General features: G+C 39.7%; 1 protein-coding gene across 1 annotated transcript in view; it reads left to right on the top strand.

Moving 5' to 3' along the window:
* The window catches only part of ERICH1 (glutamate rich 1), a 67,545-nt gene that overhangs the window by 9,299 nt on the left and 39,032 nt on the right, over positions 1-19,214 (top strand). The window contains exon 2 of the mRNA XM_058021467.1: positions 6,809-7,003. Within this exon, the coding sequence (XP_057877450.1) occupies positions 6,809-7,003 (195 nt within the window). The remainder of the gene's footprint in view (positions 1-6,808; positions 7,004-19,214) is intronic.

Here is a 19,214-nt window from a genome sequence, read left to right as displayed (position 1 = left end):
TGGCTGATAACAAGAAAATCACATTTTCTGTTTCTTTCTCCTGAGTTGAACAAGAACATCCCATCTTAGATGTTAGAAACAGCTTTTAGATGATCTGAACTGTCAAGTACACAGAATGTAATTGCATGTCACTGCATTGTTCTTTTTCCCATATCCCTGCATGGCTCTAATGCTTTTGGTAAAAATGAGGGCAAGTGGGGAAATGATACTCTCTTCAGCTGCCATGGAAGGTTTTGTAGAGGTTAATTACTCTCTTTCTTCCTTAGCTATTCATTTCAATCAGGACTAGAATATGGTGTGCACACATACAAGCTCTCTTGAATTATTTCAAGCCTTTGGTCTCTGCCATTTCTAGCAATGGTTTGGGGTGTTTGAGCTTTCAGCTGATTCCTTTTTGTTTTGTGTGGGCTGTTTTGGCTGTGGGGCTTGATGATTGGAGGTTTTGTTTTTTCCAAGGTCAGTGTGTGTGTGTATGTGTGTGTCTTTTGCTTGTATTGGGAAGTTAAGGTCAAGGTTAATAAATTTAGTTATCCTTGGAGGTTCTGTGTATTGCTTTCTGTTTAACAGGGGACTGTACTCAATGCACCATCATCTAAGTACTACTTGGGCACTCAGAGCTCACTGGCTGAACTGGTGTCTTGTGGACATTGGGGTCTCTGGAGCAGTGTTAAATCTGCAGGCAAAACAGGATACCTTGCATGCCATCAGGCATCATAACCTCAGACTACAATTTGCCCTGGTGGCTGAAATACAAACTGAATGTCTTGGTCTTTGTGAGGCTTGCAGAGCCATGACCCAAGAATCACTGTGTTAGGTGAAATAAGCACAGAGAAAAGACCTTTGTTCATCAGTTTGGCCAGCTGAGCAACTCTTTCAGAAAGGATCCAGAAGACTCAAACTATGAAACCATCCTGTATGGTTAAAGGAAAAGTAAACTTTTTGGGACATCATTTAAAGGAATTATTGATTCCTGGCCTGAAGGTATAATTAGTCTTCCACCTGCTAGCTGGCAGGAATAGCAGTCTAGCTCACATTTTCTGTCTGTAGCAGTCTTCTAAAATGCTTTGTCCTGATAAACACAGCCATCTCTTTCTCAAGAGTCACTTTTATCCAGGTAGTTTCCTTGAAGATCTCTGGTCAAGAGTGTCCAGGTATCATTAGGGAAGAGGTGATGATCCATGCAATGGGATTGTTATATCCTACTAGGCAAGGCCCTCCACAGTTTGCTCTAGTTGATCCTGTTCTGAGCTTTTGGATTAGACTGGGTGATGTCTGGAGGTCCCTTCCAGCCTTAACAATTCTGTCATTTTTATGATCATGTTATAAAGTAACTGTCCTGTTATGCCCTCCATAGGAGATGTGGTACTTGCATGATAAAAGAGACTTCAAGGATTTAAATCCATTTGAATATTGGAGAGCAATTCTTCATAAACTGAGATGAACTGAACATTTTAATGAAGCCTTGTCCATATGTTCTGCGTGAGGATTATCGTTCTGTCTGCTCTTTCCGTCCTTTTCCATTCTGCTGTACTATCTTTCCTTCTGCTGTAGCAGAAATAGCATATTAGCACATCTTGCACATGGGTTGGTTTTAGAAGAAGTTCCTGATTCTTCCATTTTTGGAAAGCTTCTGTTTGTAGGAGAGACAAAGAGACCAAGTAGGGCAACTTGCAAGCTTCACAGAGATCAGTGCTCCCAATGCCATTTTACTTTGTTCTTGCTGCCCAACTTCCTCTTAAGTAGGCAGGAGGCAACCAAATGAGAAATGTGGTGGGGGTACTTACAGTATGGATGAGAGGTAGCCAAAAGTATGTGGCAAGCATTCTCCACAGAAATGTTTTGAGGAAGCTCTTGCTGCACAGGAACGTTTCTGATGTTCTGAACTCAATGTGTTCAGTTCTTTAGCGTGTACGGTCTAGTCCTAACAGAATTTTGAGTCATGGTAAGTCCTGCTGCCAACCCCAGAATATTCATGAATCTGCAGTGCTCTTTCAGTGTGTTCGTGGATAGTCTGGTTATGTAGGTAATATTAATTCAGTCAAGGTGTCAATTTAATACCTAGCTGTCAAAAATGCATTTATTTGAAGGATGCTCCTTATTCTTCTTGTGAAATTAGTAATAGAAGGGTCATGGGTGTTGACAGTTTGTATCAGTAGCCAGCATGTGTTCTGCATTGTATTTCTTGGAGTTACACTTTGCTTTCTTTATGTGATGTCAAACTGTAGACACCTGGTGCTTTTTCAGTTTTCTGATGTATTTGTAATTCACTCTTTCCAGACATGAGTTGTCACGAATTAGCCATGGAACTTGTTTGGTACCTACTGCAGATTGTTCTCATTTCTGAAAATACAGGCTCCTTTTTGTCACTGAGGAATTCCTGGAAAGTCAAGTGTTACAGTGTTTCTTCAGCTCATTGCACAATAGCAATGTTTTAATACTGCTGCATGTTTTCAGCTGGAAAATTATTTTTTTTAATTAAATGAAAAGCCTAATCAGAATCAAAAGACTACATGAACCTGTACTGTCCCTCCATCAGTTATGTTGACAGAAAAGCATTGTTAAGAAATGACCATATGGTTATTGACTATGCCATGGCTATGGTGAGAGCAAGCTTACTCCATTTTGAAACTCTAATAGGTAAGGTACATTTCTAGTAGTAGTTATTTTTTGCTTGAATTTCCTTTATTGCTAATATTCTGTTAAGGGGTAGTTATTTTGGAGAGTCTGAGCAGTTCTTACCAAATGGACTGATCTCTGATGCTGAACAGTACCAGAGACACCAGGTTAAGGAGAGGTTTTCAACAGGCAATAACTGCTCCATAGCATCAGGCAAGACCCTTCTCCTGTGATTGAGCCAATGCTTGTGGATATCACACAATACCTTTTTTTTTTTTTTTCAAGTAATTGCAGTGATAAAACCCTCTGGAAAGAGCTTCCTTTGTCATCTGAAAAATGTTTTGGTAGCTCAGTTCTGAGACTGTTAATTGCAAAGCAGAGTGCTGCTTTGGAGCATGTAAAGCTGCTGAGGATAGCAGAATGGGTATTCCTCAGAGCCTAATTTCTTTGTTCACTTATACTGAGGACCACTTTGTTCAGGTTTTGGGCTGCAGGCAGATTTTTATTTTATTTTTTATTCAGACTAGAATATACTTAGGATTACAAACAGTTCAAAATAAGTCAGTTTTTTCAGCACTTTCTGGGTATTCTAGGCATACTAACCAAATCTGCAGACAGTAAAAACTGGGAGGAGCTGTTGACTCCCTCTAGGGCAGGGGGGCCCAGCAGAGAGACCTCAACAGATCCGAGGGCCGGGCAATCACCAACCATAGGAAATTCAACAAGTGCTGGGTTCTGTGCCTGGCACGGGGCAGCCCTGGCTGTACAGACAGAGTGGGGAGTGAGATTCTATAAAGCAGTGCCAGGGAAAGGCACCTGAGGGTCCTGGTCAGTGACAAACTGAACATGAGCCAGCAGTGGCAGCCAGGAGGGTCAGCCCTGTCCTGAGGGACATCAGGGAGAGCATGGCCAGCAGGGCAAGGGAGGAGATTGTCCCACCCTGCCCTGCTCTGGGGCGGCCTCACCTCCAGTGCTGGGGCAGTTTTGTGCACCACAATGTAAGAAAGATATTAAGCTATGGACAGCATTCAAAAGTGACCTACAAAGATGGTGAAGGGCCTTGAGGGGAGGCCATACGAGGAGCAGCTGAGGATTCTTGGTCTGTTCAGCCTGGAGGACACTGAGGGGGAACTTCACTGCAGTTACAGCTCCTTGTGAGGGGAAGAGGAGGGGCAGACCCTGATCTCTGTGGTGACCATGACAGGACCCAAGGGAATGGCCTGAAGCTGTGTCAGGGGAGGTTTAGGTTGGATATCAGGAAAAGGTTCTTCAGCCAGAGGATGTTTGGGCACTGGAGCAGGCTTCCCAGGGAAGTGGTCACAGCACCAAGCCTGACAGAGCTCAAGAATTGTTTAGACAAAGCTCTTGGGCACATGATATGACTCTAGAGGATGGTGCTGTTCAGGGACAGGAGTTGGACTCAGTGATCCTTGTGGGTCCCTTTCCACTCACCTGATTCTGTGATTCTTCATTGACCTGAGGTAGGTGAACTGCTGGGATTCATTGCTTCCTGCTGTCTTCAGAAGGCTTGAAGTACATCAGGTTTCAAGTAAGGACCTTGTAATGTCTGTGTGTCAACACTTGTCATTTCTATTTTGTTATGGTTATTGGAAATTGCTAGTTATCTTAAGAGATGACCTGTGTCAGTGCTGAGATGCTCTGACACAGATGTGAAAACTTTGCAGACAGTGAAGAGCTCCCTCACTCCACACCTTACTGCTTCTCCCAGTGTCTGCTGAAAACTCCAGCCAAGTGGATGTTGCTTTGGTGAATCTGTCACTGTTCCTGATCTAGATACTTCTTTCTGAGCTAAAGAGATTTTTATCAAAGAATCAAAGAATAACCTCCTCAGTATTTGTACCCTCCAAGCAGGCATTCTATCAGCCTGCTTTCTCAAGTAAAGGTATTAAAGATGGGGAGATCTCCCCATGGGAGTTAGAAGGAATGAATGCATCACAGCACGTCTCGTCTTGCTTTCTGAAGCAATGCTATTGTGTGCATGAATATAGGCCCTCAATTTTAAAAATGGAAAGGAAAAGGTGATGTAATTTGGGGAGAGAGATGACTAGGGAAATCACATTTCAAGGTGGAGAGCATAAAATACAGTGTAGTTATGAGGAGGCTGCTCTTCTCAGCAGATTTGGAGATGTATTTGCATATTTAGATTTATCAGTATGTCAATGATCATTTGCTTTGGAAGAACAGTTCCCTCAGTACAAGTGCTTGAATGTTAACGTGTGTACTGGTTGTGGATGTGCTAGAGTTAATTTTCTTCATAACAGCTCCTGTGGTGATGTGTTTTCTGTATTTGTGGTGAAAATAGTGTTGATGACTCAGGGATCTTTTTTTTTGTTGTTAAGCAGTGCTTACATGGAGGCGAGGTCTTTTCTGCTCCTCACCCCACCCCCAGTGAGGAGGCAGGGAGTGCACAAGGAATTGGGAGGGGACCCAGCTGGGACAGCTCGCCCCAGCTGACCCAAGGGGTGTCCCCACCCTATGGTGCCATACTCAGCATGCAGAGCTGGCAGGAAGTGGGGCACATTTGTCTTCCCAAGTCAGCATTGTGTGTGATGGAGCCCTGCTTTCCTGGGGATCCCTGACACTGCCTGCCCATGGGAAGTGATGAATGAATTCCATGCTTTGCTTGTGTGCGCGACTTTTGCTTTACCGGTTAAACTGTCTTTATGTCAACCCATGAATGGTCTCAATCCTGTCTTCTGCTTCTTTCCCCCATTCCATGTGGGGGAAAGTGAGCAAGCAGCTGGGCTGCCTATTGGCATTAAACCATGACATTTGGTAATGGCTGTACTGTAGTTTATTAAAATGCTGTAGTGTTAGCAGCAGCACTTGGGGAGAGGATTCAGGATCAACCTCTTGGATAACTTGTTTAAGAGTCAGAGATCTGCAAAAGGCAGTTAACTTTGTCTCATTACACTGGTTATTTCCATCCACTTTCTTTAACAGAGGAGACAAATTGTGGATTTTTGTCTTTCTGGCTGTAGACTAACCCAGCAAGGGAACCTTAGGAAAATGCACAGTCACTTGTTCATGTCTGTCTGTCTGGAAACTGTAATCATAGCCCATAGCAAAGCATGCAGTTCAGCATTTACATGAGAAAGCATAGTTGCCAAGGTACACTGGAGGTCCAGTTTGTCTATCAAGGACTGGTGGTTCAAGGATGAAGGGTTTTTTTCAGTTGTGAAGTAATTTATTGAAAAGTTATGGGACTATAAAATGTTTTTCTGCTAAACATCCGTGGGCTGCGTCTTCTTATGACAATTTAAGTTCTTTTCTCTTGGCAGAATTATTTTATTATGAATTTGCAGCAGGTTGCTTGTGTAGTGTCCACAGAATGTATATTAAATCTGAGGTTGCAGTTTAGATAGCATTTTTCTCCAGATGTCTTTTTTCCCACCCCCACATACTGCCATATCCCCTTGACCACATCGAATTCATGAAACCAGAGATGTTGCTTTGCAACAGATAAAAACTTTTAGTAATACTTTATACTTTAGTGTGTCTTTTTAAGTTATTGAAGTGTACATGTATATATACAAAGGTAATGGTTTTTGTTAATGAGTAGATTATTTGCATATATTTCTTTAATCGAATGATACTTGCATTTGACTAACTTGTAGCAGATTGTCAGTGTCGTCAGAAATGGGCCCATAAGAAGAAGAGGCGTGTAAGAATACTGATTATTCTGTAGAAATAACTGGTTACCATGTGTTTCTGCTGCTGTCTACTCCTGGTTTTTCTGTGTGATTAAATCCTTGTAGCTTACTGATTTTAATGAGTAATTCAATTGCACTGCCTCTGTGCCAGAAGAGACCTGCATTTTGAGCAGCCTTATGACACTTGCATGGAAAGATTCTTGTTTTAAAAATTAATGTGTGTTTAGTCTGTGAATGTACTGTAATTTACTGCCAAAATTTAGTCAAATGGAAGACTTTAAATGTAACCACGCTAATGAACTCTGGTGTTTTAAAACTGTTTTTCTAATTCAAGTTTTGAACTTAAATATATTTATTTTTAGTTTCACCTGTGAGAGGTAGAGACTACTCAAAACAGATTTCCATGGAACATGAGGGAAACTGTCTTAAATCAATTAGTTGCTGGGGTTTCTGAAGTCTTAAAATATTTTTTAAGCACTGCATTTCTTCATATTAAAAAAAGTTTTCTTACCCTGCAGTGTTCTTGGCAAAATTACTGAAACGACTCTATGGTGAAACTTCATCATCTTCTCTTGTTCAGACTTCAAGTAGAGAAAAGGAGGTGGTTCTTGAAAATCCTCGCTCAAAATCTAAAGAAAAGAATTTGGATAATGTCCAGGTTTCATCAGCAGATGCTAGCACATCAACTAATACACCCTGCGAATCATTTCAAGGTGAGGCTGTGTTGTCATTTTTCTGATAATATGCTTTTAAATATAGCTGCTTTATTTCAGAACTGTATAGTATGTTGTTTTTTTCATCTGCTGATACCAACAGATGGATTTGAGTACTAGGGCCGGTGGTACTTAATACCTGGAACACTTGAGGTCCTGTGAAAGTCAAGAAATATTCTTGGTGTATGTGCTTGGATGCAACATTTAGCAAAAGCAGCTATGAAAGTTCAGTGTAAGCTGTAACTGTCTTTGATATAATGTCTCTTAAATAGTGATAAAATGACTTCTGCTGGTATAGCTCTGCTCAGCTGCTAGAGATGCAGATGGAGATAGGTGGGAATAAATGACCCTGCCCTCATGCTACAACAGAAGCCCCATGGGGAATGCAGATCCATTGGAAGGCAAATATTAATTCAGAGACCATATTAGTCCCTTGGAAAAGAGCATTATGTTGTGTGTGTTTATACAATGAACATGGCACATGAATATTTGAACAGATAAATAAAAGTCCTTGTTTTTTTCAAAAAAGTTGTAAAATGTGAATGGCATGCCAAAAGTTGGAGCTGGAAAATCGGGTAGCTGTGGTATTACTTGAGGGTAAAAGGCTCTGCACAAGTATAGAATGAAAGTGAACTGCTTTGTATTCACCTAAAACCTGATTTTGCCATAACTATAAGGCTGTTAAACTGTCTTGAAATAGAAGGGTATGTTTCACAAGAGCATAAAAACTTCCTCTGGGAGAGATGGTCAGCTGTCCTTACTTGTTCACAGGCAAGAACTGGTTGTAGATGTGGTCTGGGGCAGGAGAGTAATGTGCAGAAAGAAGTGAGCAGAATGATGAGTAGGGTTAGAACTGTGTGCTACATAATAACAGATGTTTGTCTTGTTCAGGGATCTGCTTGGTAGGATTGAGGAGAGGATTAGTCTGAATTGCAAAGGAGCTCTGAAGAGCTGTTTCAAGAATAACTTCTCAAAGCACAAGAATGGCTTATTGTGGCATGCAGAAAATGAAGCAAATGTGGCAGAAGGCCTGACAGAGCTCAGATGTGTCTGGGAGAGCAGCAGAGGGAAGGTGAAGGAAGGCTAGCTGGGCCAAGGTAGGCACAGGAGCTGTGTCATCACTGTGGAAGCAGTGCCACGGTGCCTGGCAGAGGAGCAGAAGGTCTGTTCACAGTAACCAGATTCAACCAACACTCCATTGACACCAAGCAAGTTAAGAGTGACAAGGCAGGTCTGAGGTCAAGCCATTATGTCAACTCTGTGTGTCAGTGTGTGCATCACTTGGTCTGAAATATCCTTCTGGTCAGTTTGGGTCACCTGTCCCAGCTGTGTCTCCTTCCACTCACCCCCAAGTTCCTCACCAGAGTGGCCGTACAAACAGGAGGAAAGGCCTTGGCTCTGTGCAAGCCCTGCTCAGCAATAACAAAATCATCTCTGTATTATCAACCCTGTGTTCAGCACAAATCCAGAACACTGGATTACACAGCCCTGTACCAGCCACTGGGAAGAAAATTAACTCTACCCCAGCCAAAACCAGTACACCATTACTGTAATAAAAGGTTGCATGGAAATTTCAGCTTCTGTAGTTCTATATGTTTTATACTCAATTTGGTTTTCAAGATTAGTACTTCTGGTACTTCTTTTGTGTAGTCAGTAATGAAAAGCATATTTTCAAAAGGTTGATAAAGCATTGAAGTTATTCTGTACAATGATATGTGATAGCGTTGGTAACTAATGGTCCTTTCAAAACAAGTAAGTAACAGGCTATATTTTTGCTCTATGATAAAGCTGTGCTAATTATACCCAACTATGGAATAATTTCTTAAGCTAAAACTCTTATTGTTTGTAGTGAATCTCTACCATTCCTTATAAATTAGGGCAAAACTCCCACTGAAATGGGAGGTGAGGGGGAGAATTTATTTTACCTTGTGATTTATAACTCCTCTGGTTTGTTTATACCTGATTCCTATTGCAATATCCTTCAAGGAGTAATGAAAGAAAGGCTTTTTATTCAGTATCCTAATACAGGGAAAATCTAGCTTATGGGATAGGAAACGTGGAGTAAAAAGAACAGGTTTATATTTAGGATTTTCACAGCAGAGCAACAAGGCTGTTTTTGAAATTAACAGCAAACTATAACTAAGTTTGTTATCTGTTGAAGGCATGAAAATGCCATAGTAGTACAGAAAGGGTTCTGTCTTGTTTCAAGTTCAACATATAAGTACTTTAAAAAAAAGCCTTGAAGTGGTAAAATGATAAGAAAAAAGGTAAATCATTTACCCATCTGGGAAACCAGCACACAACCATTCTTTTCTGGTTGTGATTTTATTTAAATTTAACAAACTCTTGCATTTACATGTGGTGATTTTATAGCATTGGACTGTCAAAGTACATGTTTAGAGATAGAAGGTTTAAGCTATAAAGTCTGTGGCCTTGGTGAAAGAAAAACATAAAAGCATTGATTGAATTTTTTTATCATAAACTGCTTTAAGTGACTTCTTACTTACAGACCAAAGATTATGGGCATAACTACAAGACAGCTGATGATTTAAGTAGCAGTAGTCAAAGATGACTAATTGGAAGAAACAGTGGAAAATAAGGAATTTGGGTTTTTGTAGATACTCTTTCCTAGTTCGAAAATTTATTATTTCAGTCCTACAAAATGACACTAGATCATTTTTAGTAGCAATAAAAGGTTGAGGATTTCTTTTAAAATAAACTGACTTAGTCTTAAGTGTTTTCTAGCATTAAATAACAGATTTTACTGTAAAACTCATCACAATGTCCTTATTTGCCTTTAACAGCTACTCTCAGGTTGTGCAAATACCATAACCAATTTGTCTGAGCTAAACTGTCCCACCACCTTCCACCTGTGAGATTCTGATCTTTATTGGAATGCAGTTTGCAGCATTGCCTTGAAATTTTATGGGCATATCTCTATTGTCCTTCTAGATGCAGGCTTTTAAGGTCATACTTTTATAGCCTGTAAATATTTGCCTTTTTTGAGATCAGATTGAAGTTCAGATTGTTAAGAAGATGGAACATCAGGACCTATGTTAATGATTGGTTCTCATTTAATTTTGGATGATTAACAGTTTGGTATCAGAAGGGGTTATCCCATAAAGCTCCTCACATAGTTCTGGAACCAAAGCTTACAATAAGACCAGGAGTAACTGGAGGTGGAAGGCAAATTCTGAGGGACACTGTCCTTTGTAACTGTAGAGAGTTTGAATGGTATTTGTGTTTTCTTCAGGAAGGTGGTGGTTCTGTTAGGCATGGAGAAAACATGCAGAGATGTCATGCTTCTTCTGGACCCCAAAGAAGAAGAGTAGTCATATCTTTTTGCTTGAAAAGAGAAATTTTATATTTTTTAAAAACAAACCAACCACAACAAAAAAAAACCACAGACAAATACAAACCCTGCCCTTCCCCCACAAAAAAAACCCCAAAACAGCCAACCAAAAATCTTACCCCCCAAACCAAAACAAAGCACTTGCCTGTGTGCCAAATTTTAGTTCTAGGGCATAGATAGTAAGATACACCTTCCCTTTGGATTATAGTTGTCCTAAATAGTTTTTTCCCTTTTGTACCAAAATACTTAGTAAGAAAATGTGTGTAACCAAAGTAGGAATTCCTATCCCCCAGAACAATTAGAAAAAACTTTCTAAATATTTCCCCCCTTGAGGAACTTGATTCATCTGTTGCAAGAGCAATCATTTTTAATTTCAAAAGATGTAGTAAAAGATTTTTTTCCTACTTCAGCATAAAATTAAAGAGGGTCTAGATTACATTTTTATTACCTTAAGCCATTTTAAAGTTCCACGCAAGTAGTGAACCTGATTGTTGTGAAAGGCAAAGCATTAAAAGAGCAAATGGAGAGTTGAAAGCTCCTATAATAAGAGAAATTTTCCCTTAACTAAGGATATTTTGTGAATATGCTGCCTTAAAAATACTTTAAAACTTGCTGTATCACAGAAAAAAAAGTATCTGGGAAAAGACTGAGCATTTCAAAATAGAAATTGCTCACGTGGTTATGGGCTTTGGCTAAATTCTATCCCAAGGTTTTGTTAGTTTTTGACCTTTGTTAGGGCCAGGTCTGCTTGCAACCAGGATTAATATAGTGAAGTCATGAGGTTTGCAATTCTGTGATTTCTTTATTTTTTTGTTGGTATTTTAAAACCCCAGTAATTATTTCTAATAGCTTTGTAGTATATATTCAAAAGTGGCGTGCATGCTTCTAACGAGAGATTTGCTAATTGTGGAATTGGCACAGAACGGGTCCGGTTGGAAGGGACCACAGTGGGTCATCTGGTCCAGCCTCCCTGCAAGCAGGGTCATCCTAGAGCACATGGCTCAGGGTTTCATGGCCTCTCTGGGCAATCTGTTCCTGTGCCTGGTCACCCACACAGTAAAGAAGTTCTTCCTCATCTGCAACTGGAACTTCCTCTGCATCAGTTTCTGCCCATTGCCTCTTGTCCTATTGCTTGACACCACTAAGAAGAGCCTGGAAATGTTCTCTTGACACCCCATGGTTTAGATACTGACACACATTGATGAGGTCCCCTCTCAGGCATCTTTTCTGGAGGTTCCCTCAGCCTTCCCTGGTATGAGGAAATGGCCTCCTTAGTCTCTGACTTTTTTCTTGGTCAGAATTATAACTACTTTTTATAGGACTTGGAATTTACTGATCAGTATTTAGCATCTTCCTTATAAAAATGAACATTTCAGAGTTGCTGAAGAAGGATAATTGCATTCAAACTAAATATCTGTCAGTATAAATTGTGTTGTGCCACTTTTGATTTTTGCTTTTTCCCTAATTCTGAAAAGGGAATCTGAAATGCAGAGAGCCTAGCCAGAGTTTTGGATCTTGTGGAGATAACTTAAACTTTCCTTCTCCTTCATTTATTTAAGTAAGAAATAGTGAGGAATGTTACAAAGCTGTTGCTAGTAATAGGTTTTAGTTTTCTAAAAAAGCTGGAATCCATATTATGCTATATAAATGGACAAAACACAATTTACTACTTATTAATTAAATAAAAATGTGAATGTCTTATCAAATGTGACCTATTCCAGCACTGTTACCCTATGTGAGGAATTCATGTCAAAATTCAGTACAGCTGTGTGATTATTTTGTGTTCTCCTTATTTGTTCCACTGAAGTTATTGATGCTGACAGTGTACTGCATTTGAATCATTGCTAGGACACCAGGACCTGTGTCCTTCCTCATACAAATCCTGTCTTCCTGCAGCCGTTTTACTGTAGAAAACTTAAGCTGGTGACAGAAATGCCTAGGAGACAAAACTTGTCTAAAAAATATGCATGAACTGCCCTGCCTTTTAGTTGATCAAATTGATGAAGTGCTCATGGTTGAGAAATTAAATTCTAGCAGTACTTAATGCAATAAACAACTTTAGAGACTTGTTAAACAATTCAGCTTTGCTTTAGTTAATTACTTTGAAAAGCTGTCTATTGTGAATAAGTTAAAGAGCAATGGAGATTATAATTATTGTACAATAAAGTGTTGTCACACACTCTTATAGTCTTTTCTCAAGGGTTTAAAAATTCTCTCATTGCATGGTATATTACAGTGCTATTGTGCTGTGCAAATGGAACAGATGTATGCAGGAGTTGAGTATTTGGCTGATGATACCAGTCCCTGGTGGCTCTGGTAAAAATGCTGCCCAGCCAGTTTTACAAGCCAGTATAGCTATGTGCTTTAGGGGAATGTAGAAATCTGGGGTTTAGGGAGAAGGGAAGAAAAATTCCAAAACCCAGCCTAAAAAAACCCAACCAATCCAAATCCCACAAAAACAAAAAAAACAAAAAAACAAAAAAAAAAAAAAAACAAAAAAAAAAAAAAAAACCAAACAAACAAACAAACAAAATCCACCACCCTTCTCTCTGTTGAGACTGAGTGGGCTGTGTGTATAATATCTGTAACTTTGGTTTGTGACAGAAACAGTTCTCTTGTTCTCTTCAGTTCCTATAGCAATGCTTTTCTGGGTTTTGGAGGGGTTGTTTGCTGCTGATTGACAGATTCCTTCCTTTTCCAGTGTTCTTATGTATATGTGCTAACTCCCTCTCCTCTTCTACATGCTCATTGCAAGCACCTTAGCTGTCATAGGAAGAGCTGCTGGTCTCTGTGAGGCTTCTGTGAGCTACTGGCTGAGCTCTGTCAGAAGCTCATCTAACAGTGTGTAACAGTCACCTACATAGAGGAGAAAATGCCAGCTTGAGTTCTAAGTGTTAACAAACTGCAGGAAAACTAATTATCATGGTAAAGGAAACAGAAAAATGGCTTGTTGAAGAGCCTTGTTTCACCTAGAGATGGCTGATAGTACTAAATGGAATCAAACTGCAGTGTAATAATTGTGTGTTAGCATTCCTGCTGTCCACCTTGTCTCCTTGTTTAAAGTCATGTTCAGTGCATTGGTGACAGGACAGGTTGTCTCACACAGCCTGCTCCAGTTTACACTGGGGAGTTTATCACTTACACTGCTATTGTCAAAATCATAGTTATTCAGAGCCAAATCCCATATTTTCTGCTGTTGCACAAGTTTGCTTTCTACTGGTGTTTCCTATCAACTCTACCTTCTAACAATTTGAAAAGTGGAAATGTTTATAACGTGAGCTTGGTACTGAACTATGTTCTGACCAAATACTTTTCTATAATATTTTGTGCTTTGCATTGTTTTTTACACAGATGAGAAGGGACTGTTACCAATAACTTCTAGTTATGGAATAGAAAATGTGAGTTTAGAGGTGCAAAAGCTTTTAAACTTTAAGTTTTGTATGCTTTTACTTTTATGAGCACATCTATTTATTTTCCAGTCTTGTTTCAGGTACGTTCCAGTAATGACATAATGACTTCATCAGTGAGGATAATTAAATAATTGCAACTTAGGCATGGCCTTTTAGATTCAATGTTGTTGCATTTATTTTTTTTTTTAAAGGATTGATTAACAGGGATATATTTGGCTTTTGAGAAGTGTGTTGAACAAAGAAGATTTTCAGCAGGAGAAGTAATTGAGCTGGATACTAGCATAGCATTAAGATAAATTTATGTTCCTGCTTATAGAGCTAGAAATCTTCAACATCTAATCAAAATATTGCATATAGTCATATACCAGGGCATATTTGGGACACTTACACCATTTAGCTGTATAATTTGTTTCATCATTACCTGCTATATTCAACTTTCAGAAAACAGATAACAGCAAAAATTTAATTCCCCCATCTGCTTGTAGTCAGATTCACGTCTGAAAAGTGTTCTGTTTCTTGTTTTCCTCGATCCCTGGTTTTTCCATGCTTCAGTCTCACTTTGTTTTATGCTTAGTTTTCGTTACTTTTTCCAAGGAAATGTAGATATTTTAATGGTTCATAGGTAAAAAGCAAAAGAATCTTCCCCAAATAATGAGTGAAAATAAGAGTAAGAAGGATTTGCACTTAATCAGTTTTTTCTCTGTGACAAAAAATGTCTGCCTCAGTTTATTGACCTCAGTTTCCTTTTGAAGTTTTTGGTTTTTGACTAGTGGAAGGAAAACACCATGATGAGGAAGCACTTCTGAGGATTTTCTCATTTCATTTTCTTCTTTCAGTGCTCTTGTCTAGTATCCTCTGTAATTTACACTTTCTCTTTTCAATGAACTGAAGAATTTCTGGGAATGTGCAGAGTCAGAAGGGAAGTAGTTATGCACTAGATTGAGTTTCAGCTGCTGCAGGGCACAAGTGGTATACACCTTAAGAACTGGGAGCAGTTGTCTGTAATATGGCTAGGACTCTAAAAAATAACACCCTGGGAATTCAGTGAAAACATGCTTTGCTTGAATATCAAAGGATAGTGGACTTGATTTTGTGTAAACATAACTGAATAAAGTATCAGAAATTAAGGTCAATCAAAAAATTCAGTACTGCTGTCTGCATAATGTTGTGACCATCACTATTTGAAAAAGAGGATTGGAATAAGTGTATTGTACTCCTTCCCCACAATGTTCTCCAACATTGCTGCTTAAGGATTCTCTGAGCCCGAGGACATGTATCTCTTAAATTAAAAGACTTGTCTTTTATCACTTTATTGTTTAAATGTATATAATTGTGTCATTTAGAATAGAACTTTAAATTTTGACATTTTATTTGACAAAGAGGGGAATTTGTCCTTCCATAAAGAATAGCAGACATCTTCAGAATTAAAAAATTTCACAGCTCTGAACTTTGCAGAAGAACAAGCTTCTTCAGCATTCTGTTACATGTATTGATGCTAATAAAATATATAACAGTAAAAACACAGTATTTGAGATAACTGGCTATCTGAAAGTCATTCAGAAAACTTTTTTTTGTATTTAGAAAAATATGGAGAATCTTTGGAAGGAATATATATTTCATCTTCTGTCAAGAAGTGGTGTGAGTGACTGCTCTTGTTTATTCCAATTTAGTAAGGATAATGAGGTAGAGTCTGTAGTGACTGGTAGCATTTGTTCTTTTTGTGTTGTTGTTGTTTTCCACCCAGTGTGACTTCTCTAGTAGTGAGGGAGAGAATACTGTTGAAACCTGTGGTCAAGCAGTAGGAGTTCCACCCTCCAAGGAAAAGGAGCATACTTTCCAATTGCACAGAAGACAAAAAGCTTCTGTCTGGAAGCACTCTAGTGTGTGTGAGACGAGCACAAGGCTGTGCTAAGTCAGCCTGGGAACTGAGGTTGTTTGTACATAATGTAGCACCTCATGTCCCTGAGGTTACTTTATTGTACCTTCTAGACTGGAATAGCTTGATGTCCAGGAACTTGGGTATTGTCTGAACAAAAATGAGTATACATTGAGGAGTGGGTAGGTATTTAGGTTCGCTGGAATTGTACATGCAATTGAAGGATATTTTGATGTGTTCACATCGATCAACAGGAAAAGTATTTATTTTTCTGTACTGTAGTTCAGGAGGACACTGAAGGTATGTAGAAATAGTCACTGATACCTCCTTTGGTACACTTCAGTTTATGAGGTTTTTTGAAGGAGATGACTCTTGCCCAGGATTTGAATCCTGTCTTCATAGATGCTTGTCTTGCTAGTCAATGAAGGGAAAGTTACTGTGTACAGATAACAAGGTCTTTATGTTCCTTGGGAATTGTAAGAGTTTTGGGGTCATAGTCTCACTTGTATGCAATAAAAATGAGGAATAGCTATAATAGGGTCATATTCTAGCTTACATACTAAGTAAAATCATACTTTAATACAAAATTTTAAAGGGAAATAACAGACCTCATTCAAGCCTTATTTTTGTCTGGTCATATCTACTGTAACACTGCCCAGAAAATGCCTACTACCAATAATGACTTTTGTAGAGGATATGAAACTGAACTACTCCGACCTTGATTCAGCATCAATTCCTCATTTCCTGTGTAGGATGGTTTAGGAGTGGTACTCCCAAATTTAGTACTCCCACTAAAAAGAAAACCATCAGCTGCTCCCCTCTCCTTCTCCACTGGGAGACAAAAGGCAGAGGTCATAGCTGGAAAGAACAGTTTACTGGAAACAGCAATGACATAAGAAAACAAACAGTAACAGCAACAATGCTAATAACAGTAATGTACAAAGAGAAGGTGGTTGACGTGCAAATGTTCACCTCAGCCCAGGACGCTGAAAAACGATGGCATACAGCTCTTCTGCCTGACAGGCATTCCCTGTGACTGGAAAGGAGCGTCTTTCTTGGAAGCAAGAGCCCCTGGAAGTGACCTAAGGTGGCACTGAGTAACATTGGTGTGTTGGCCATGTCCTCTGGGCACAGCTCAGGGCAGCCCAGAGCTCCTGGATCAAGTAGTCAGGTGGGCTCAGGCTACCCAGCAGCTTGTGACTACAGGCATGTGCCACTGCACCTGGCTGCTGTAAAACATAATTAACTGTCCTGGCCAGAACCAGGACAGTGTGCTGTTCTATAAAGACCTATTTTTAGGGATGAACTTTTTCCATCTGTTTGGAAAAATGATAACTGGGCGTTTCTAAGGGGTAATTTTGTGGAAAAGATCATAATCTTGGTAAGATTGGGCTAACTTACAGTTGTTTGGGGAAGGAGGGGGAGCTGCAGGATTTTCTATCTTGACTTGGATTCTCTGTTTGCTCTTATGAGTTCTGCCTTGTGGGAGCTTAAACTTGGGTGAGTTATCAAAGCTTTTTGAGTTGCAGAGAAGCACTTCACAGGTAAGACAAAGTTTTTGTCTTGATTGAAAAACTTTACAGGGTCCTGGTGTCCAGTCACTGGCAGTGGGACTTCTTTGAGGGGAGGCCAGGGATGCCCTGTGCTGGACACAGCCAGTTCCAGCCCACCCACTGCAGGGCACAGCTGAGCCCACAGCTGAGGCAGGGGCACCCAGGGGACACTTCTTTAAGAAATGAGAAAACAATCCCAAGACAGGAAGGAACTAAATGGAGTGGCAACAGTGGAAACCCTAGGGTCAGAGGAGGAGAAGGTACTCTGTTGTTGAGTAAATATTCCTGAAGGATGGCAGCCCATGGAAAACCCCTGTGGGGGGAAAGTAAGGAACAGCAGAAACTTTGAAACATTACCCCCACCTCCTTGTACTGCTCTTTCTCTCTGAAGGAACTGGGTATGATCTGCAGTGAGAAGAAATAGGGGTGAAGTTGGGAGTGAAAAGAGCCATTGAGGAAAGATTTTTGCAGTTGTGGTCTCCTTGTTGTTGACCCGTGAGCTCTCTTAGTCCTGTTCACCCCATTGTCAGCCAGCCCACCCTCAGCCTGCTGAGGGGAGAATGAGTGAGTATCTGGTGTTGGGCTGCTAGCCAGGGCCAACCCAGCACAGAACCTCCAAGTGATTCAGTCTCTGTCCAAGGTTTAGTCTTACAGCAGGCTGAGGAACCAGACTATGAACCTGTGCTCTGGCTGTGTCTATGTCTGAGGTGTGCCTAACCATGCTTGGTGTTCGGGCAGCCTGGAAACTGTGCTAGTGCTAAGTGCCACCATTCTGAGCTGTGAGTAGGGGATAGTTTAAAGATGCTGAAAAATAAACTTAACAAAATGCAGAGGCTACCTGAGATGACTGACTGACTGGGTAGTTGACAATTCTGTATGGCTGGAAGCTTTACCTTCAGCTCCTTCTAAAAAGATCTGATACCGGGTTGTAGTAAGATAGTAAGAGATAACATAGCTGTTAGTTAGCTCCAAGCAACTAACATGCTTGGAGATGTAATGTTGGTAATGGTGTGGTGTAGGATGCCTTTCCCTACTCTGTGCACAAACCACCACATGGAGTTTCATCCTGTGGATCTCTGTGTGGGGAGCATGAATAGAAGCTAGAGAGTTTGAAAACATTTATTCTGTATTCTTGGTTTGCCTTAAAGAAAAATGTTTACTCTTTTGGGGGCATTGTAAATGACCTTTAGCTATTGGAGCTTTTTTTTTCCCATAAAATAAAACTTCAGAAATGGGATTAATTACTTCTAACTAGTAGAAGGGGAGGATTCTTAAGTATCTCTAATATCTGTTAATTTTGTTGATCAAAAAACCCTCTTTATGTCGCAGTTTTATAAGCTCGGCCATTTTCTTTGCAGCAATGTTTGACTTTGTTTGACCAACACATCTCTTCTTGGCTCAAGGAGACTCTGGCCCCAGGCTACAAAAATCCAGATGTAGATATGGTAGCAGTTTGGTTTAGCACACTTGCACAAGATTAGCGAAGATTAATTCTTGATTTATGAGCTTGCAAGCTTCTTAAAGATGCAGCTGGTGTGAATAAATATGTAATTTGGAGATTCCCATTTAAAGAGGTAAAATAAAAAATATAGTCTTGAGTCATCAGTCATTTCCATAGAAGGATTTGTAACTGTTCTTCCTTGTAGGATTGTTGTTACAGATGGTTCCTCAAATTCTGTTATGTGTAACTATTTTGTCTAGAAGGTTATTATCTCAATATAGTTACTGCTTATATGATTAAAAGATTTGAGTTTTTTAAGGCTATTGTAAATTAAGTTTAGAGTTTTCCTGATTATCTTTGTTTTACAAAACCTAAATAAAAATGGAAAACAAGGGAAATTTGAAATCCTTCAGAAGGGAATAACTGAAACATTTATACATCCTTATAATTTTAAACTGTCACTAATTAGCAGTTCATCATTAATCAACCTGAATGGGAGAGAAAAAAGTCAATGCAGGTACTTCTAGTTCAATGATTTGGCATCATCTACATGGAAAGGATCTGCTGAATAATTATCCC

Source organism: Melospiza georgiana, chromosome 3 (assembly GCF_028018845.1).
Source record: "Melospiza georgiana isolate bMelGeo1 chromosome 3, bMelGeo1.pri, whole genome shotgun sequence".
Lineage (NCBI taxonomy): Eukaryota > Metazoa > Chordata > Aves > Passeriformes > Passerellidae > Melospiza > Melospiza georgiana.
Note: the sequence above shows the minus strand (reverse complement) of the source record. Positions and strands in the feature narration are given on the sequence as shown.